This window comes from Protopterus annectens, chromosome 15.part0 (genome assembly GCF_019279795.1).
Source record: "Protopterus annectens isolate FY-2018-M chromosome 15.part0, PAN1.0, whole genome shotgun sequence".
NCBI lineage: Eukaryota > Metazoa > Chordata > Ceratodontiformes > Protopteridae > Protopterus > Protopterus annectens.
In genome coordinates, this window is record NC_056749.1 from 443410104 (window position 1) to 443432264 (window position 22161).

Genomic DNA, 22161 nt, shown 5'->3' on the forward strand with positions numbered 1-22161 from the left:
CTTGTAGTTTAAAAAATTGATGTAGAAAAACCAAAACACACACACACACACACACACACACACAAACATTGGGAGGGTTGTTGCTAGTGATTAAAAGATGTAGACATACTAATGCAAAAAAAAAAAAAAAAGATGGGAAAACTGTCAGAATATTATATTTCATTTTTCCCATTTTCATTTCTTTGTTTACTAATAAAAAAAGCAACACACAATCTAGAGTGGAAAAATATAAAGTGTGGCAAACTATTTTTTTAGCACTGTAAGGGAGAAGGACACACAACTGGCAATGCAAAAAATAAATAAAAAAACAAATGTTACACACAACTAACATACTTATTAGGCTGGGGCATTTTTTTCCCAAGCCTCCGAGGATTCAGCAGTATTGTTTACATATTTTTAATACTTGTTTCTTCCAGAGTTTATTTCAGTATTTCTTGCACCGAGTTGTATTTTGCACCTTGTATGTATATTTACTTTTTTTATCTTATTCTTAATAGTTGCATGTATTTCATTTATGTAATTCATGCTTGGAGAGTCACTGAAGCCTAAGTCAAATTCCTTCTATGCATGCATACTTGGCCAATAAATGTGATTCTGATTCTATAACAGCAACAACCTATGGCCTGGTGTAGGTTGTTTGTCTTTTCAGCTTTTCCCGGTTAGGGGTCGCTACAGTAGAACTCCGGTCCGCTAATGACTGGCAGTAGATTTTTAGGGTGCCGAGTTGCCAGCCCGACGCCCAACCTTCAGCGAAGGCAGGCCCATTCACGCATGTCTTTCGGAGGCTACTTGACCACAGGAAGGACATGCAAACTCCACACAGAAGGCACACCAGCAGAGAATCGAACAGGAGAACCTCTTGCTGTCAGGTAACAACTCTACCACTGTACCCCGTGGCTTCTATGGTAAGGTGTTGGTATTGCCTGGTTTATGCAAGCTTTTTTTTTGATCACTCATGCTTCTCCCTCACGAGCAAACCATGCCAGTTTTGGGCAAAGCAAGTTTTAGTTATAACGAGTCATTGGTTAATGCTAAACTGCCTGAGGCACAGGTCATAACTCAAAAGAAACCATCCTTTCAGCTATTATACCTGGTTTATGATTATATATGTACAGAGTCATAACAGTAATGACAATTATGTACAACAGAAACCCGTACACGAAAACTCTGCATACCTTTAATGTTAAACATGCAGTGCAATAAAGCATTTGAAGAGGGCTGATATAAAATTGGACTGCACAGCACAGGTATTTTATGCAGCAGTAAGGACAATATACGTCAAGCACATGACATGTTAACAAGACAATCTGAAAAGCTACATTTAACCATGGAACTCTTTGCACTGAGTGAGGAGAAAGTTAAGAAAATGTGATATACAGAAGAAAAACAAAAGTAGTACAGACCGTATATAAAGCACACTAAAAATATGTTTTAGAGACTCGAGTACACCCATGTAGAAGACAGCAAGGAAACATGAACTGTCACAGAAACCAACATGAACTTATAAGGGAGCAACAAAATTCTAAGAAAACGGAAAAGAGGCCCCTGATGAAGCTAGAGTTTAATTAGGACATGTTATAAATAATTACAAGTAGTGATCATGGGAAGATAAAAATTGCTGATATTCATAACGCTTTCTGAAAATTGTTAAAAGGAAGATTTCTTTTGACATCCCTAGAACAATGTTTTTGTAACTATTTATACAACACCCGCAGTTTAAATTTTAAGGCAATGAAATAAACCAGTTTTATACAAAGCCACAAATTAGCTTAGCAAATAAGAGGTGATCTTAGTTCAAGGTTTGTATCATCATCTCACAAACTGTATGGCCAAATCAAAATAATTTGTCTTCTTCAATGCCCAAGAATCAATCCTGGCCATACGCACTCTGGGCAGATAACTTCAGAAAAGAAAGGGAACAAGAAAAGTACAAATTTTCTTGTCGACACCAGCAAGTTTACACATAAAAGTTTTAGTTTCAGACCTCAATATGTTTTACAGAGAAAACTTTGTGAAGATTCACAGCAAATATCATGAAAACCCATAGATCTCATGTGTACAGTGTAAGGACAAGTACTTTGACGGGTTTACTTCATTTTACACTGAAGCATAATTTACTTTCTATGAAAAAAATCCTGTTGTGCTGTAGAACTGTCTTATACTGTTCAGTGCTATGTCTGAAAAAAAAAACTATGATAACACTTCCCTAGATGGTTCGCAGTAAGATTTCTAGATATATTATGTGTAAAGTCATGCCAGGAGTTTCACAATGGCACCATGAAGGACTGAAATATTTTACCACTGAGTGACCCAGCTCTCTCTAACACAATATGACTTGCAATTGCCTTACTGTGGCCATGCCAGCACTGCATTAGAAATCTTCCATCACATGATCTCTCATGACTGCTATGTGACAGGTCATTAGTTTGAAAACTAATTAATGTAGCAACAAAATGTTTTCTAAAATGAGATAATTTGCAAGAGCTTAAAATGTCCAGCAGCTTTATTACTGTACTAAAGAAAATGAATTTGAATGGTTGCATTAGCTGGTAACATTAGCTGTTACACAACTCCTTTATGTCTCTTGAATCTAAAAAGTGTTTAAGAACTGGTATATATAATCTTTTGGATGTTTTAGGCACTTACAAAAATCAAACACTACAGTACCACAAAGCTATTTCCAAAAGAAAAGTGAGCACATACATTGAAACTGCACTGTAATGTGAAGTGAAGTTCATAATCTAACATACAAATGTTCATTTTTCCAGTTTTTCTGTAATGCATATTTTCAGTTGGATCCATTTTTCAAAGGTGACCTTGTGCAAAAATAAGATATTTTTCCCATCTGTTACAAGTGGGCACAGGCAGGTCCTTTCTGCATCTTGCTGTCAATGTAATGTCTGAAAGATGCAACTGCTTCAAAGATGGGAATCAGATGCATCACAATGTTCAAGGCATTCCCAAGGCTTGAAGGAAGTAAAAGTTATGGGTGGGGTGGGGGGGGGGGTGTTACTTGGTTTATATGCGCAACAAGGAATTATTCCCATCATGCCAACAGGTATCCAAATAACCACTGTCATTAATGTCTACTTGTGCTTCAGGACTTCTTCTGTCAGCAACTGCAATCAGTTTAATATCCTGTCAGCTGCAATGCTTAATATGCTTGCACATCACAACTAAAACATTCTGAACTGTGCAGAATCAAGGTCTTGAGGCATCCTAAAGCAGAGAGATTTTTCCAGACCTTCCAAAGAAAAGCTTCAATTTTTCAGCTGAAGCACAGATGTTGCTGGTCCTTCCATGTTTCCTTTATGGAATCACAAGTAACTGGACATCTGGTCTCCTGGCTTACTGATTTGGTACTTCTCCTAGCCATATTGCCCCAAAAAATGTGGTCTGCTTGCTCATGTTAATGGATGAGTCACTGTGGACCATCTTAACAGCAATCTTCTGTCTGGCTTTCAGGACGGAGATCCCAGCTGTGTAGCAGGTGTTGAAGCTGGTCTTGCTGGTCTCGGTGCTTCGTGTGCACTGAAGGAAGGGCTTCTCATCTACTAGCACTTCATAACTAGCAAAATCTGTGAAGTTAATGTAGTAAACCTGTAGGAAACAAAGCAAACATGTTAACTTTTTTTTACTGCTCGTTATGATAATAAATTTTGTTTTCTATCCAAGTTTTGGACTCTGCACCAGTCTATGAAACAGTGATGAAGTCCTAACTTTTAGGATATAGAACATTTTTAAACTATTAATACAAGTTCTATGAACAAATTGCCAGAATAACATGATTTACACGTTATTAAATACTCCACGATTTTATGACTCTTGGAGAGTTTCGGTGGATAGGAGGCAAGTGAGTGAGAAATGTTTGTTCAGGTTCATAAACTGATCTGTTCTGGTGTGAACTGAATGTGTTTCTTCTAAGACCTGCTACATTAAAATTAGACTGATTCTATCTCAGAATTTGTGGTTTTGGCCAGAAAAAGTGATACATTTTAGAAATTTATAACAGCTGGACACTGCATGACAGAGATTTTAATACAAACTATTTGACTTACAAAGGTAAACACTTTCCTCAAAAAGGAGAAACTTTTTTTTTTCAAAACGCCTCTCAGTCTGCATACTTTGCATACTTAACAGTGACAACAACATGAAATCGGCTTTAACTGTTATTTTATACAAAATAACACATTCCAGAAAAAAAGACTAATTTGACTGTTTTATTAATTCTTTATGCATCTTCAGGAATATACTGTAAAGGTACACGAATATGAATAAAATGCTACATAACTTTAGCATGAATAAATATTTTTGTAAGTTTAGAAGCAGTGTTTTAATTGGACATTATCAAATCAAAAGACAGTAAAAAATTGTGATGGAAAGTCACTATAATGAATGCATAGTTGTTTGCAAGAAAACATACATACCAACTATTTCTTTATACCCCATGTGAAGTTTACCCTCAGCTATTAAACTATCCCTGGGATTCAGAAAGGGCTACTGTCGCTAGTAAGCCCTAACAGTTTATTTATTTGTTGGTGGTAGCCCTTTGTAAATCCCATTCATGGTTTACTATCTGGGTGTAATCTCCACATGGGGTATAAAATAACAGTTGCTGTGTAGTTTTTTTTTATTTCAAGCAATCACGTATTCATTATGGTGACTTTCCATCACAATTATTCAGTATCTTTTGACTTAAATGAAGTCTAATTAAAAATATACCCCACAGTAGTGATTCTACACAGTCAGTAGAATCTCCATGGGTGACCATTTCTATCTACTGTAATGCTAATGAGACATTCCAGGAGAGGGGAACATGCAAATTAACATGGCCAGCCACATTAATAACACGGCCAAAAGGCAACATTCAGTCATTACTTTGACCGTAGATAACTTGTAACAGGTACTATGGTGAGTTTTATCAGCGAGATAATGGTGTGTGTGTGTGCGCGCGCGCGTGTCTGAGTGGTTGCAACAGGGGGTTAGTTAAGGGATAGCGACAGTAGGAGTATATGTATATTGTCAGGTGGGCGATTATGTCTCTGAGGTAAGTGTGTGTCTGTGGGAGGAGGGTAGACATTTCCATACCTCTCAACTCTCCCTAGGCTAACCAGCAAAAGCTGTAATACTTGAGAAGAGAACTACATATCAGAGACATGTGTGAAATATTACTCTAAGTAAATTAAAAAGTTGATAGAACAGATTTTTGCTGCATTTGGAACTGAATAAAGAATATAAAGTATGAAACTCTAATGTGTGGCACTGACTAACAGTTTTTGTCTGTAATGAGGAACTCAGCACATGTAATATGCAAAGTTATGGACATTCTATATAACCAGGGCAGATGAAAGGTACGGGTGTGTGTGTGCACGCGTGAGAGTTTGAATGTGTGTGGGAGAGTAACTGAGGGGCAGCATTGGCCAATACATTGCATAGGCCGCCAGCTATGAAATACTGTGCGATTCTGAGACATGCAAATTAACCAGTGTTAAGGTTTTTCCTCACTAAGGCTATCTGTCTCTGAATCATATTTTTTTCATGATTGCAAAAACCACCCCTTTTCGCCACAGCAGTTTTCGCTCATAGCAAGACTTTTTCTGAATCCCAGCATAAGAGTAATGCAGATGACAAGTATCATTTGTAGTACTGACGATGAGAAACTTTTATTCTGTTCCCAGTTGTATCATGTTCACTTCTGAACTTGGACAAGAAGACTTACAGAGATTTCCTTTCATTAATGTCAGTTGTGAACTATGAACTAATGAATGAGCAGAGTTATGTTAGTGAACCTGTACGGTTTAAGAAGCAACACAAAATATGTTTAATGGACTCCCCATTTGTGAGTCACCCACAAACATGGTTATCTAGACATCTTGTTTTTCAATGTCTAGGTCAGAGAAGTAAATACTGAAGAAAAGCAGTCAACACTGAGCACTGTGGGTCACTACTGATCACCTTCATGTATTCTGATGCATTGACAGCCACCTGCACTGTGTGGGTTCTGTTTTTTAAACAATCTAGTGTCCATCTTACTGCATGGGGGTTGACTTGTAACACATTTATTTTATTAATTATGCTAGCATTAGGGCTGGTGTTAAATGCCTTGGCCAAATCAAGGTACTGTGTGTATACAATGTACCATTAACAGCTTGTGTTACCTTTTTGAAGAAGTTTATCAGGTTCATTAGACAGGATCTATCCATAACAAAACCAAATTACTGCGGATCTAGCCAAATACTTTTAATGTTAATACTATTCATATCTATTATAATGTGTTCCATGGCCTTACAAATGAGACCAACAAGACTGATGGACCTATAGATTCCAGAGTCAGCTGTAGGGCTAGCTTTACAGAATGGCATTAGCAGTGCTTTACACCATACTTCCAGGACTAAGTTTGTAGCCAAGCTCAGGTTAAGTTGATTATGCACAGGTTCCACCAGGACATGTTTAGCACTATTTATCCAATAGCTTAGTATGTTATGTGGTCCCATGGAGTAAGTGTACTTAGACTTGGACAGCACTTTTAGGTTATATTCTTTACGGATAATGGGGGAGGGGGTTAACAGATATGGGGATAGTGTTTCAGGAGTAAAATTTACACAATTAATTTGCAAACTTCTCTTCAACACAATACTAGCATTTTAAAATGTAAACGGTTTGCCAACATTTCCTGGCCTTGTGGCACAGAAGAATAAAACCCTGCCTGCATCTCGGATAGTGGAAAATGCAGTGGAAGTACCAAGTGGGTAAAGATGGTACTGCATATCCATTGCTAGCTTACTCATGGGGGTGGGAGTGAGGCTTGCTAAAAGAATACAGGCATATTGCCACAACATGGAAAGCAGCTTTGAGACTTTTTTTTTAGGGGGTTTGCACATAGGGGAAAGAATGCATGCACCTCTTGAGGCATCTTAAACAGAGCTTGGAAGTTGATAATGGAGTGGGAATAGGACACTCATCAAAATCTGCAGTGTGGCCTACTCCCCAACTCCTGACTCTTGCTTCTACAGGGGTATGAATAGGATGAAGTCGTCTCACCCAAATGGAGGGCCAAATTGGTCAACTGAGTGTAGGAACGTGAGCTATTAGGTTGATCGTTTGGACCAAAATTAACATTTTTGTTTCCATTTACCAAGAATAGATGAAACAAACCTTTTATGTCTAGCTCAGTCAGTGCATTACCTTAAATATGAAGGAAATGAATAAAAAGGAAAAGTGAACAGAAAGAATAACTAATAAATATGTAAATAAAAGTAAATATTTACACTGCTGAGCATGAATGAACTCTAATTATGGGCTGACTTAGAAATGGAGTCCACTCCTACTGAGTGTTGTAAAAAACCTAAGCAAATGGAAAAATTAAGCAGTTTCTTTTTCCCCCTGTATTTGGAAACCACAGGTACTGTAATATAATGGATATATTTTCCTTAAGATAAATGTGGTTCATTCATTATGATAATCATGAAATTACTAAATGACTACTGACATTATCTGATTCGCAGTAACATAAATACATTTTCTGATATTGTTATTAAGCTATTTTCTCTTTGAACAGGTCATTCTGCATAAACTGTAGTGTTAGTTTATCATTAGCACTCCATTATGTAATTCTGCTTTTGAAATCAAACACAACAGAAGGCAGAGAGATGATCAGCAGAGGAACAATGTGAAGGCAGGGTGATATACAGAACTATGATCAGCTGTACATTTCAGCACTCACTACTAACACCAGGAAGAAACCTCTCAATCTCCCTCCATTGCATAAATTTCTTAAAGTTGTGTTTCTTTTTGTTTTGATTCCCCTACACATCCATTTAAGGGGAGTGGAGTAAAGTAAAAGCAGACCAGTAGAACAGACAATGAAATGGTCTGGACAGGTGTCTGTTACCTGTGCTGTGCTCACAAAAAAGGAGACAACATGTTTGAAAAAGGCATTTTAGAGATGCAAGCATTCAGCAAATGCACTATCGCATATTCACAAGTGTGTGTGTGTGTGTGTGTCTGTATGTGTGTGCACATACATGTGCATGTACACACAGACACACACTTATACATACTTGTAGACGAACACATGCATGCACACACGCAAATGCATACACATTATTATTATATATTTCGATATTGTGTTTATATTTTACATTCCAACAGCATATGCTTTTTTTAATTAGGTTTTTAGTAATATTTTATAGTAACATACTTTTTAAGTGATTTTTTACTGTGCATTTAAATTCTTGTATAAAGCATTTGTCAATTTAAATGTTGTAATGGGTGTAACAACCAGTTAATGGATTCAGTATAAAAGGAAGGTTATTTTCTATGATTTAGTTAATAGTCAGCTGTTCAAGTGATCTGGATTTAAAGTTTTGCATTTTGGAAACATGAATTCGTCATGACTCTGTGGAACTACACAAGAGGTTTTGCTGCCTTATGTGTACAGTATGCATGATCTTCTCTGTCCATCAATGGGTGCTGTGGTTTCTTCCAAACATCCCACAGGCCTGTCACAGGTGAATCAGTGACTCTCCAAATAGCCCAGTAATGCATTTATGATGTATGTGTGTGTGTGTGTGTGTGTGTGTGTGTGTGTGTGTGAGAGAGAGTGTGTACACATACGTTTTTGTGTGCGCACATGTACGTTTTTGTGTGTGTGTGTGTGTGTACATGTACGTGTGTGCGTGCGTGTGAGTGTGTTCCAAAACAGACTGACATCTATTCAGGATTAGTTTCCCTGCTTTATGCGCAGTGAGTGAGGTTACTGGTTCTTGGTTTCCTACAGCCCTGAAATGAATAAAGTTGTTATCTGGAAATAAAGGAATTAGGCCAGTTTTTGTACTGTTTGCAAATCATTGTGGTCTGAGAATAAATTTAGGCCAGTTTTTGTCCTTTTATAAATTACAACAGTTTACTGAACAAGATTATTGGGCAGTCCTGGAGTGTGCCTGGCTCTCAAACCAGAAAGAGGAACAAAGAAGCTAATTAGGCAAGGAACATGGAGCCAATGGGCAAGACCAGGTGCAGTGCAAAAAAAAAAGCCCACTGCAACTGCCAGGGATGCCCTATGCACTACACCTATGGAGATACATTTTTCAAGTTGCTAAATATTCCCTTTATGACAGGCTAATGTTCTTCTCAACTTTTGCTCCCTCCAGTATCAGGTACTACATGCCACAAGAAAAAAAAAGAAAGTTTCCCATGCACTGCAATTAGCTACTGTAGCCAGAAACTTAGAGCTGTCCTGAACTAAACTGACCAGAATATCTGTCAACAGTAGTTTTATAAAACATGTACAGCAACAAAATACAATTTACAGTGGAGATGCTATAATTAAGTGTAAGTGACAAGTCTCCAGGGTGGGGGTAGGTTGGGTGGATACTTTACCTCCTGCAAGAGTCTCCTTTTTGAAGACTTATTGTAATAGAAACATCTTACACAGATGTGTCATTTTCTTTTGGGAAAGAATCTAGCAGCAGTATAACAACTGTATGAGGTTTTGAGATTTATTAGCCTAATGTATGTGTGCTGGATGGGAAAGGCAGGCTCTGCAGTACTGCAATACAAAGCCTGCCCTGCTTCAAGGATAATTATGCTTTGTTAGTTTAGTTAAAACATGTGTCAAAGCATGATCGGGTCGCAGTTTCATAAATGTCATGCAAACATGTTTCTATAACAGCCAGAAGTGGCAAAGGCCTAGAAGAACATGTCTTCATTTAAATGTTTGGTAATATAGATTGCTACAAAGGCAATTAACAAAAAGAAACAAACACCTGTGTCAGACAAAATATCAGTAGAATTCTATAAAATGTTCCAATATTTATTAGCGCTATATATTCTAAAACTTGCACAGTTACACACACTTCCTAACTGAATGCTGATACTCTTTGTAAACCTTAATTAAAATTTTTATTAGACTGAAGGAAGAATGAAAAACATTAAATTATCATCATCCTAGTTCTTTGTTAAAAAATACAATTATAAGATCACCATCACTACTGTTAATTCTTATTTGCTTTGGGTTACATGTTAGGTCATCTGCCATCAACTGTAAGGCTTTATTCTGGGAAGTCATTTCATATTGAAACCACAGGTTACGGATGGTTATTGTTCAGTTCTTTTGTTTGGTCTTCCTTGTGATGCCCACCACTGCTACCAATATGTGATGGCCATCAATAAGCATCATCCCCATGCTGGGCCAGTAATCAAGGAGCCTGAATCCTCACCACTGACACTGGAGGGGGACGTTCACTTGGAATACAAACGGATACACTCAGTATTCCCAGATGCAGACCTCTCTGCATCAAGTACAATTTCCCTTAACAGCACACACAGAAAACATACAGCCTGGGGTCTGGATGCCTCTATATCTGTCTCCCTCCAGGACTCCCCCCCCCCCCGGTACAGCTGTAGTGTTAGGTCCTCAGTAGAGTGTCCAAACCAAGTCATCCAGCAGCCTCTCTGTAAACCTGGTGCTTAGTGTCCCTGGCCCAAGTAGCTGACACACACACACACACACACACACACACAGTAAAATCTATCACAGATTACCCACTCTACCAACTTTACCCAGACTATAAGGTAGTTATCACTGCTACCAGTCCATTATTATAAGGCTCTTAAAAGGGTATCCAATTATACTGTGTAATATTAATACTAATACAAATGGAAGCAGTTGACCAACATGGCTAGGCCCTCTGGAGTGGCCCACACAGTGTCACCAAATAAATATAAGCACTCTCCAAGGTTAGATACTTTCTGCAAGGACCAGCCACAATAAAAGTTGTATATATATTTAATAATAAATAATAAAAGTACATGAAAATACTGAATGTATATTCACTGTAAACCACAGAGTTCAGATGACAGGAAATATTTCAAAGAACATCGATGGACAGACTCGGACAAATGAAGAAAACAACAGCTAAAGTTTCACTATATTCCTGACTGAAACCAAGAGAATTACCGTTCCCTAGATAAGTTACTGCCACAAGGCAATATGCTGTGGGTGAGGGTCTTTCTAGTAAGGCTTCACAAACAGAATACTCAATACTCTGAGATCTCTTTTTTTAATATCTAAAATATAATTTCCAAGAGGGCTGGCAGAATGACCTCATCTGGTCACCCGACTCTAGGTTCTCACACTATTCCCCATTGAAGTTGAGACAGGAAGTTAGCACAAATGGCCACAATACACAACCAAATGTATATGGCGGTGACTGGGGCCTTCCCAATTTTCACTGAGTTAATGGACAAAGATTCTTCCTCAGACCCAGCGTCTCCGGTCCTATTCAGTACTGCAGGGTGCCTTTTAATGGTTTAACAGCTCATTTACATTTACATTTTCCTGATTTTTCTTAAAGTTAACCTCTGCTGTGCCAGTATCCTCTACTGAAACATATACATTTAATTCAGCTAAAATAATACATGTACATTTCTCTTCATTTCAGCAGGGTGCACTGCTGATACATTTTAACACAAGCAAAGCACACAAATACATTTTCAGCACAAGCACGTATGTACAAAATCAGTCGGATATACAAATGACGTACAGTTTTAATACATTTGTAACACAAGCATCTTGTATAACTCAGTTTGATATTCAAAAGACATATTCATTACAAAACTCCAGCTGGTTATGCTGGCACTTGCCCATATCATAACACCCCTCACCTGCAGCTGATCATCAGGAGTTCTTCTCCTCCTTCTCTGCCTCTACTGGGCCCATACCTTAGCTTCGACAGGATCAACTAGACCCATGTTTATGGCCAGTGAGGAAATTGATGCTGCTGCTGCAAAATAACATTGCTGCTTTCAGGAGATGTATATATGCTTATGCACAGCCACAACCTCAAGCCAAAATGGAATACTGCTTGCTGTATACAGCCCACATGGAACAACTTAACTGACAGCAAAAATGGTGAAAAATACAACAGATAATAAAACAGCATTTTTTTCTTTTGCTGCAGAAATAGTTAACCCGGTACCTCCATACTATTATAACTTTACATACACTAGCTGCATAATAATATAACAGTGAGTGAAAAGGAAAAACTGCCTAAACCCCATTGTTCACCAATTTCACAGCAACACCAACACAACATTCAATGAAACAGGAATTAAAAAAATATTCAGTGATTCCCATTTCCATAAAAACACCATTTGATAAAAATGACCTGCACTCATACCTGACTACAGACCATGTGGAGCACAAAAATATTTTTGCAAATGTGACAGTAAAGCACAATTGCTCTGATGAGTTAAGTTTTAGGTACATTAGATTTCTCTTTGTACTATCTACAAACTTGACATCTATGCACTATCAAATGCACCTTCAAATAAATCTTCCAACCACTCTACTTGGATACGTGTACACACACACACACACACACACACACACACACACACACACACACACACCTTCCAAGTCACTCATGTCCCACATCAACTAGCTCTTTCCTAATTTTCCTCTTCAAAGGTCATCAGCTCTTCAGTGGCATAGTCACAGTCCACCAGCTCAGCTCCTAAGAATCCATTATTACGATGCATCATATTTTTTACTTCATGAATTAAAATGTGGACACATTTGGAGTCAGAATTATCTGAAATACACAGTGTTAAAGGTAGAATATTTAGAGGACAGTGTAAGTAAAAGTTCAGTTCCAAAGGAAAAATGGTTTCCCAGCACAGTTTCAATACAACCTTGTTGCTTCAACTTTTAGTCTACTAGACAGAAAGAAAAAATATGACAAGTTATTCTTTAGTAATAAAGTCAAATGTATTTAGCTTCCCTCCTGACAGACTGGCACAGTTTCAAACGTTTTTAACAAAATATATTCATGAACTTGTATAACAGTATGCAAATCTATACACTTTGTTTAGTATTCAGTTTGAAAGGAAGAGTTAGTCCTAAGACCATACTCACTTCTACCTGACTATAGATGAAGTAGGCGCCATCCACTAGGACTTCCAGGTGTCCACTTCGGGTGTGCAGTTTGAAGACCTTGGGATTCATGGTTATCCTGGACCAATCATTTAGCACACCACCTGCAAGATCTCAGTGTGAGAAAAGGGCAAGTCACTCAATAAAGGTTACTACAAGCATTTCAGAAGTGTTTCTATATTAATGCGCAAGAAAATACTTTACTGTAAAAATAAAAGGGGAAGAGAAGACAGGGCTGTGTGAGTACAACCCTGCATCGAGACAAACATGGTTACATTTCAAGTAACAGCAAAGTAAAAACAAATAAAATTAAGCCATAAAGTATTCTTCAGAAAGTATTTCAAATGAAAAGTTAAAGCAACCATCTGTATAATCACTCTGTCAACAGAAAATATCAACTCATTTTCATAGAGTTCACTACTGATTTAGCTGCAGCACAGAGGCTTATATTTCAGACTGCAAAAATAAATGCTTAAGATGTACTTCATATCTCTGTCATTAAAAGCATACCTGTTTTCCAACGAGAAAACTAAAATTCTCTTTTCTGGGAAAAATCAAAAACCTTAAAAAATAGTCACAGGCAGGATAGTGATCTGAGATTGATGAAACTGTAAAATCTAACCAACTGCAGCATGTGCTAAAGGCAGTCAAAGTAAATCGATTTTGTTCTGACCCTACTTTGAGCTTCACCAGTTCAAAAAGCAAAAAATACTACGCAAAAGTAAATCAACATTAGCTGTAACATTAAATAATCTCCAACAAATAACTTACTCATTATTTATATCACTTATGATTTCAGTTGCAAAGGAGGGCAGATTTTTTTTTAACAGAACCTAAAAACATATTGAGCAGATGGTTACTAGGCTAACTGCCCTTGTGAGCCATTTTAAGCCTAGACAATTTCCAAGTAAGAATCATACCCTATACTTTGTGATTGTGAGGTAAGCATTTTAATATCACCTACCAAACCCCCACTGCATTTAATTCCTCATACTTGCTCTAGGTAAACAAAAATCCTGCATTTCATCACCTCTTCTCCTAATTCTGTCAATCCCTTCTCAGATCAAAATTTCTATCCTGCCTCTGCTGAACCTTTAAATATTCACCTAGTGTCACACTTAGCTCTATGATAACCTATCCTGCATGTGTAAATCCTTCCCTCTTATGTTGATTAACACTTACATACTGAACTGCATCTCCTGAAGACTGTGGTCACCTCCTCAAGATCACAGAAGATGGAAGCTGTCAATAAAGGTACACAACTGTATATGTTTGTATTAAGGACCTGTACGGCTTCATACAAGGAGGAGGAAGGTATGAACCAACAAAAATGATACTATACGAAAAATGCAAAAAAAGAAGAACAGGAAAGGTATGGGGCAACAACTAAAAATAGCCAGGAGTGGCTCTAGAGAGAAGTGAAATTATTTGGCTTCAAAGGCTGGTGATTAAAGGAAAGTTGTTAGAGCTATAATAGTGAATGAAAATATAAGAACAAGTTAACCACTTTAATATAGAAACTGTAAATAAGGTTCCTACCATTAAACTACATTGCTGCTAAGTACATAAAGCATTAACTTATTCAACTAAAAATGTATTAATGCACTTTTGCTAAGTTTGATGCATGTAAAAGCAGTGAACAGGTCAGTTGCATATATGACCTATTTACTACTTTTAACTGCATCATGTTTCTCAAAAAGCACATTAATAAACCTAAATCTGAAACCTAAGTAAATGTATTCGCATCTGTACTGGTGGAAACCTTGCTCAGAGTTTCCCATATTAAGTTGCTTGACTTGTTCTTTTGTAGCATTGTTTACTGGTTAAGTTCTATTACCTGTTCTATAGCCCGAAGCAGCTCCTGCCCATGATATGTCTTCATTGTGCTTTCTCAACTAATGCAGTAAAGTCTTATATTGAGAAAACAACACAAATGTATTTTTCCAATTGCTTGGTGTTCTGTATGATAAATGCAATCATTTACAGATTTGGATTTTATTTATTTTTAAGAGTCTTTTCCACTGACACTGCTGACCATAAAGCCTTCCTCCATCAACAGAGTACTCCTCACTGAAGGTGAGAGCTAGATGGGAAGAGGTGGTCACAGAGCCAACTTCAACTGTGGTTTGTGCCTTCACAGGCATCTCAGCAACGAATATGTATTTATTTAGGCCTAAGTTCTCCCACTGGTGGCAGGACAGAGGATATGCATCATCATGGAGACCTCTATGAGCTCCCTGATGCAAATGCATTCTTATTGGTTCATAGGTTCATACTAGCGTGCTTCCACCCACTCACTGGAACAGCTACTGCTGATGTGACAAAGTAGAACATCCAGTTCAAAGACCATTCTTTTTCAGTGTCTCCCCTACTCCAAGGAACTGCAACACTGAAGAGACCCTGGGTCACCTTCTACACCTTCCAGGATGAGAATCACCATCCTCCATTGTAATGTTGTCAAGTGCTTGATTCACTAAATGAACCCTAGTGACCTTGGCTGCAGTCTGAGCTTTATCCCTCTTAGCCACTAGAGTGAGCATCTACGGCAATCCTGTACTCCTGTGACTCTACTGCACTTTATGTCATTTTGTAGCTCTACAGTGCTGTATATTTGCCCCACAGTTCTAGGCTCCTTGCAGAACCATCCATTCTCCATCTTAGTGGCCTCCATGGCATCTCAATCACTAGACAGTTAAGAACATACATAGCGACAGTCATGATGTAATCCTTTACAAGAAGCAGGTATGTGGGCATGAAGGCAGAAGACAGGTGCATGCTTTGCCAAGAACACTTCAAGGAGTTATCTGTGGATGCACAGACAAAACCATGACATACATGCTCTTTAAACTTACAGCCACACAAACAAAAGCATGACATACATACATGCTCTGTAAGCTATGGTCACACAAACAAAAGCATGACATACATACGTGCTCTGTAAGCTATGGTCACACAAACCAAAGCATAACATACGTGCTCTGCAATCTATGGCCACACAAACAAAAGCATGGCATACGTGCTCTGCAAGCTATGGCTGCATAAACCAAAGCAATGACATACGTGCTCTGCAAACATACAGCCACACAAATAAAAGCATGACCTACATGCTCTGCAAGCTACAGTGACAAACAAAAGCATTACATAAGCACTCTGCAAGCTATGTCCACAAAAACAAAAGCATGACCCACATGATCTGTAAGCTACGGCCACACAAAGAAAAGCATGACATAGGTGCTCTGCAAGCTACAGCCACAAAAGCATGACATACGTGCTCTGCAAACATACATCTACTTCACATCATTAATGGAGTACTAGGCTACTGACTGAAGGGGCCTCTAAGTCTAGCCATTACTTCCCAGTAAAATTTGATAGATTTTGGCTCCCAAGGGGTTTGTGGTGGTAAATATGCATGACATGGCTGACTGAGCATTTACAAACTTTCTGTCTCTTACAGAGACATATAAAAGTCCAAGGGTATGCTTACAGTTCCCCCTCCTTTGATCCAAGTTTCACTTGAATAAGTGAAGGAATGAACTCAGCTTCACATGGATGCAAAGCCTGTTCTAGTGAATGGGGAGCCTCCGAGATACTTACCTGCTCCTACAACATGTTCTATATGTTGCAGGCAAGGTTTATGTACCTGTAGGAGACCAATACAAGGACAAGGCTTTGAAGCAGTCTGTATAGGACTTGTTTTCTATACCATGTGTTCTATTTGTGAGGAATCTCTGAGGATGCATCAGTTGTTGCATATGTCTGGCCAGGAACATAGCAAAAGGGGCATGATACTCATTGACTAGTCTCATGACAGTAGAGTACAATCGAACGACGACATACCACTTCTTATAAGGTGTGCAGCACAGAATGATTTTTTTCACTACATACACAGGACGGTTAAATGTCAAATCACTGTCTACTCAGGCATTCTGAAATCCCGGACTACAGAGTCTACTCTTAGTGGTGTATTGTCAATGTAGTAGTTTGCTGGGGTGGCTGTCATTCTAAAAGATACTATGATGTACTTTTTGGCATCAAGTTTTAGACCATGGCTCTGGCATCAGTTACCAGTCTGTATCAGGTCTTCTTGGAGGATATTTTTGACTTGGCGGGATTCACCCAGTTTGCAAGCATCGGCAAACTTAGTCAGCCAGAGGTCACTGACATTATCCCTCCCCTCATGGAAGTAGATGACAAACAGAGGTGGCTGCATCACTGAGTCCTGAGGCACCTCAGTGGAACCGGCCTATTTCCCCTATTCTAACTTATTGGGTCTGGCCTGTAAGTCAGCTGACTATCCAGCTAGTGCTGTAGGGGTGTATTCCTAGTTTAGTGAGCTTTTCTACAAAGCCTGAGTGGGGTATTATGTCAAGTGCCTTAGCCAGGTGAAAGTGGGCAGTATGCACCATGTTGCCCTTGTCCATTGCTTTGGTGACCTTCCAGAAGAAGTTCACTAGGTTGAGGAGGCAAGACTTGCCCTTGACAAACATGAACTGATTTGGGACCAATGTTTGTAGATTACCTGTGCTGTCATATAGGACATTCATGATTATTCTCTCAATACTTTACATATCAGGCTATATGGGTCTATAATCCCCCAGGTCCGTGGATGGCCCATCCTTGTGAAGCAGGATAATTGCTGCAGTCCTCCAATCATTTGGCATAAAGTCTGTTTACAGGCGAAGGTTACACACTTTACTAGTTGCCTAATAATTTACTTTTCATGCCATTAAGGGGCATCGTAGGATATTATCAGGACAGACTGGTGCAGTGCTCCTGGCCTTGAACAGCACCTTGAGTACCTGCTCTCTAGTGATAGTTGGGGGGGGGGGGGTTACGGATATGGGCATTTCCTGAGGAGCAGCTCGAAGGAAGACAGGAGTAAAACTGCAGCTAACGTTGTCAGCCAGGAGGTTTGCTATATCGTCTAGCTCCATACAGATGGCACAATTTGCAATTGATATGATACACTTCTGTGTATTGCCTTTGAGGTTACAGACACAGCTGAAGAAAATTTTGTGATTGTCCTTGGCTGCATTTGGGTTTACAGGATTTTATTATCCCAGAGCTACTGGTTTAGTTTGATGAAGGATTTTTTTTTTTTTACCTTGCTGGGCATTATCGCGCCTTATTTTTGCCATTAATTTCCTCCTTTTGTTATACAGCTTCAACTCAAGAAACATGGCTGTATGAGGAAGCCTTGAAATCTATGCTACACTGTTTCAGTTATCAGCAGCTAAGGAACTATGCTGACTTCTTACTCCTGTCATTCACGTAAAATGTAGCAAACAGGCTCAGAATATGTTGTACTGCATGGACTGTTTAATGAATCAGATAGGCTGGCTTTGCTAGAAACAGAGATAATCCCAGCATCCCATATATGAAACAATTCATTAGAAACTGAACAAAAGCATAGCTGGATTATCTGCCTATCCTGCTGCTGAAAGATTATTTTCATTACTGCTACAGTTTAAAGGATGTTTAAAAGAATTTAGAAATGGTTACTTTGCAACTTTAGGGTCAGTTTGTAATGGTTTTACCTTGATAACGGGACAGTAACTGGGGTTATGTCCATCATTTTGACAAAAAAATAGGCTGCGTTACAGCTTGAAAATTCTCCCTCTATCAAAACATTTACTGACTTGACTAAAAACAGTTTATCAAGTGACCACCTCCTTAACAGCTCGACTTTAGTTGTTATGTAGCAGAAAAAACAAAACAAAAAAAAATCGGAGTGGGGGGGGGGGCACAATGTACCAGTCATGCCAATATACTGCTTATACATCAACTCCAAATTTGCACAACTGCAGAAAAAAAGCAGCATTCCGAACTTTAATTACAGAACTGTTCCCTCCATCCACAATTGTGCACTCCTGCCATACAACAATCGGGACTTTCAAAAGGAAGACATTAGTGCTATATAACTTGTGAATTGCCCCACATTAAAGTGCATTGCTCCAAACAAATGCAGTGGTACTGCTATGGGAAGGATAAAGCTGCAAATAGAACTATGAACTTCTGCATTTTAGTTGTGGAGTGCTGAAGCCCAAATGTTCCAGTCATACGAGGCTTGAGATACAATAACATTACTAAAACGGTTGCAGTCAGATGGAGGGGAAACATTAAATTAATGAATTAAGTTAAGTTCCAGTAAAAACAGCAAGTGGCTTTTATATGCTCAGTTAAAACTCAGCCAGCTAATAATTGTTGGGATGCATATAGGCTGCTGGAATTTATTTGCAAAATGTATTTTTACAGGGGAATACATTAACAACCCAAGCATTTATACCAAAAGTAAAACTCTTGTCTGACACAGCTGAAATATCCATGACATGTTAATAAATGTTACTTTGAACCTTAAACTACTAAGAACAATATGCTGAATGCATAATATAAAGAAAATGTAACTAAATTTGCAGATGTGTCTTCAGCTGGAATTATACCCAAAACAGTAAATTAGATAACCATTTCGGCACAGATCAATTAGAATCTCAGAGCCACAGAACGTATTTGGTGAAAAGACTAGATAACCTAAATTTACTTTAGAAATTTGTTAAATCAGTAAATTTGACAAGAAGCATAGGAGTGAATGATTGCATTTTTTTTCTACAGAGGTTATATGACTCTTAAGATATTTAATATAGCCTACACATTGCAGTATTGTACTGCCATTATTAGATATGCAGAGGTTAAGAGAATGGATATTTCTGTTAACAGCTACTGTGTTTTAGGATTGATTACTTCCCTTTAACATTCAGTAAGAGAGAGCAATTACTGAGCCACAGCTTTAATATAGTGTAGTGACTCTTAGGCTTGGCCACTGATTTATTTTTATTATCATTCAGTAAGAGAACACCCACTGAGCTCCAGCTGTAATATGGAGTAGTCCCTCAAGGCTTGGCCACTGATTTTTTCTTCTTACCCTTTAGTAAGAGAAGACACCCACTGAGACACAGTTGTAGTATGGAGTAGTCCTTATTAGGGCTTGGGCATGGATATCTTCTTATTGGAGTTTATAGGTACGGTGGTACAGTGGTTAGCATTGTCTCCTCACAGCAAGAGGTTCTCCGGTTCAATCCTTGGCTGGGGTGCCTTCTGTGTAGAGTCTGCATGTCCTCCCTGTGAACAGTGGGTTTCCTCCGGGTGCTCCGGTTTCCTCCCACATCCCAAAGACATGCTGCAGGTGGATTGGACACTCTAAATTGGCCCTAGGTGTGACTGCGTGTGTGTGTGTGTGTGCCTTCTGTGGAAGGTTGGGCGCCGGGCTGGCAAATCAACACTGTAAAACTCCACTGCCAATCATGAGCGGACAGGTGATCTGCTGTGGTGACCACTACCCGGGAAAAGCCGAAAGAAGAAGAAGAAGGTACACAATAGGTTAGCTTTCCTTGTGGGTCATTTTATGTCTAGCCAATTTCCTTTCCAAAGGTGAGAATCAAACCTTGTAACTTGTGTCTGTGAGGTTATCACCTTTACCATTATACAAATACATTCAAAACAGTTATGTTACAGGAATTGTTGTCACAAACTGTTCAGGGCTTCATGTTTTGATACAGATGTCTTTTATATTCAATGGTGGCTGATACAAATAGAAAACCCTGAGGGTAATATGATTCTTTACAATCTATTTCCATACCAAGTGTATATGACTAATATACTCTGGAACTATCTGATTTAGATGGAGGTGGAAAAGAGACCTCAAAGTTACCTTTTCACCAACAAAAATGGTTATAGCTTTTCTTAGTAGCCTAATGAATCTTAAGGGAGTAAAGACACCAACCATCATTTGTAAGAACAAAAGTGATAATTTGAAAAACCTATACCTGCATATGCCAAAGAAGAATGCCATTTTTTGATTCTTAGAATACACAGGTTCCCCCCACAGAATCATCCAAGAGCAGTGTGCATGCCTTACTTTGATCAGTTCACTCTCCCCCTCAGTCAACCAGACCAAGTCACCCTCCTAACCATGCTTAGCATCTAATTTTGAATGCTACAGGCAATAGCAAGCATCTGGACCTCAGAGGTAGCTTGCTAAAGACAAAGTCAAGGACAGCCCATTTACTGTCCTGCTGTGGATATATAAATTCTGTTTAGTAAGAGACACAGGGGTAACATGGAGTAAACCCTTTTAGGGTTTGGCCTTTGCAGTAGGTAGTGACATCATTACACAGCAGAGCTGTATCATCTGTATAGTGTTATACTGTAATATATTGCATTACAATGTGTTAGAGTTTATATGTAGACCAAAAGGGGTGTGCGGAATTTTGAGCCCCATGGTACATCTTTTTATTCCAGTATTTCAGTGAATTAGACAAATAACCATCAAACTCTGTATTTGAAATGTTCTAGGTAAATACTGAAGCATTTCAGGTTACTGTTACTTAGTAACCACCTTTGTGTGCAATCCGGGGAGTAAAGTACCAATAACCATGAAGAACCACACGCTGTCCAGTTCAAGAGTGTGCTCCAACTATTTATTAGAAAAACAAGTTAAGCACTTTTGTCCCCTCAAGGACTTCTTCAGAACCTGATGCCATATAAAATCACATCATATACACAACTTAAAACATACATCACCCAGTCACATTGAATATTCATGTCAGTTCCTTAACCCTTTAATGTCCATCATATGTTACCATCAGTGAAAACAAAGTCACTTTCTGAAACAAAATAAGCATAACCAATATGATAGAAACATGGTAAAAACCAAAGTCTTCCTATATTGTTTATAATCAGACATACATAAATATACCCACAACATGTGCCTATGTACAAAAATTCTGTTTCAAATTCTATATAAAGGGTATATACTCTAATAAAATAAGCAAAATTAGTAAAACATATTACAGTTTAGCAGCTCTCATTTTAAGTACAGGATAAATCGTGACACATTAATATAAACCTGGTTTGTGCACTGTATCTAATCTGTGATTGGGTGATGTTTGTCATTTTACCGCAGTGTGTGGTTCTTCATGGTTACTGTTACTTAGTCCTAGAGTGAACAGTCTATTTACAATGCTCATGTTAGATGCACTGAGCCTAGTACAAGTTAAGGAACGGATCAAGCAAGTCCTCACCACTAAGGAGCTCCATATCAGCAAACTGAAAACCTGACAGAAAAACCGCTGACACACAACTCTCTTGAGATTAACTAAGGATAAAACAATTTTTGATAGAGTGAATTTGTTAGTGATGAAGCACAACTTCCAAAACTTTATCTAAGC

General features: G+C 38.4%; 1 protein-coding gene across 3 annotated transcripts in view; it reads right to left on the reverse strand.

The window, feature by feature from the left end:
• Positions 1–2485: 2485 nt before the first annotated feature.
• EDA (ectodysplasin A) overlaps positions 2486–22161 on the reverse strand; it is a 340203-nt gene continuing 320527 nt past the window's right edge. Inside the window, exons 7-8 of one of the 3 annotated variants that reach the window (XM_044057188.1) lie at positions 12920–13041; positions 2486–3600 (exon numbers count right to left, since the gene is read on the reverse strand). In XM_044057188.1, coding sequence (XP_043913123.1) covers positions 3349–3600; positions 12920–13041 — 374 coding nt within the window. In that variant the 3' untranslated portion in view covers positions 2486–3348. Of the gene's footprint in view, positions 3601–12919; positions 13051–22161 lie in introns of all 3 variants that reach the window. The other 2 variants (XM_044057187.1, XM_044057186.1) reach the window with 2 other exon arrangements.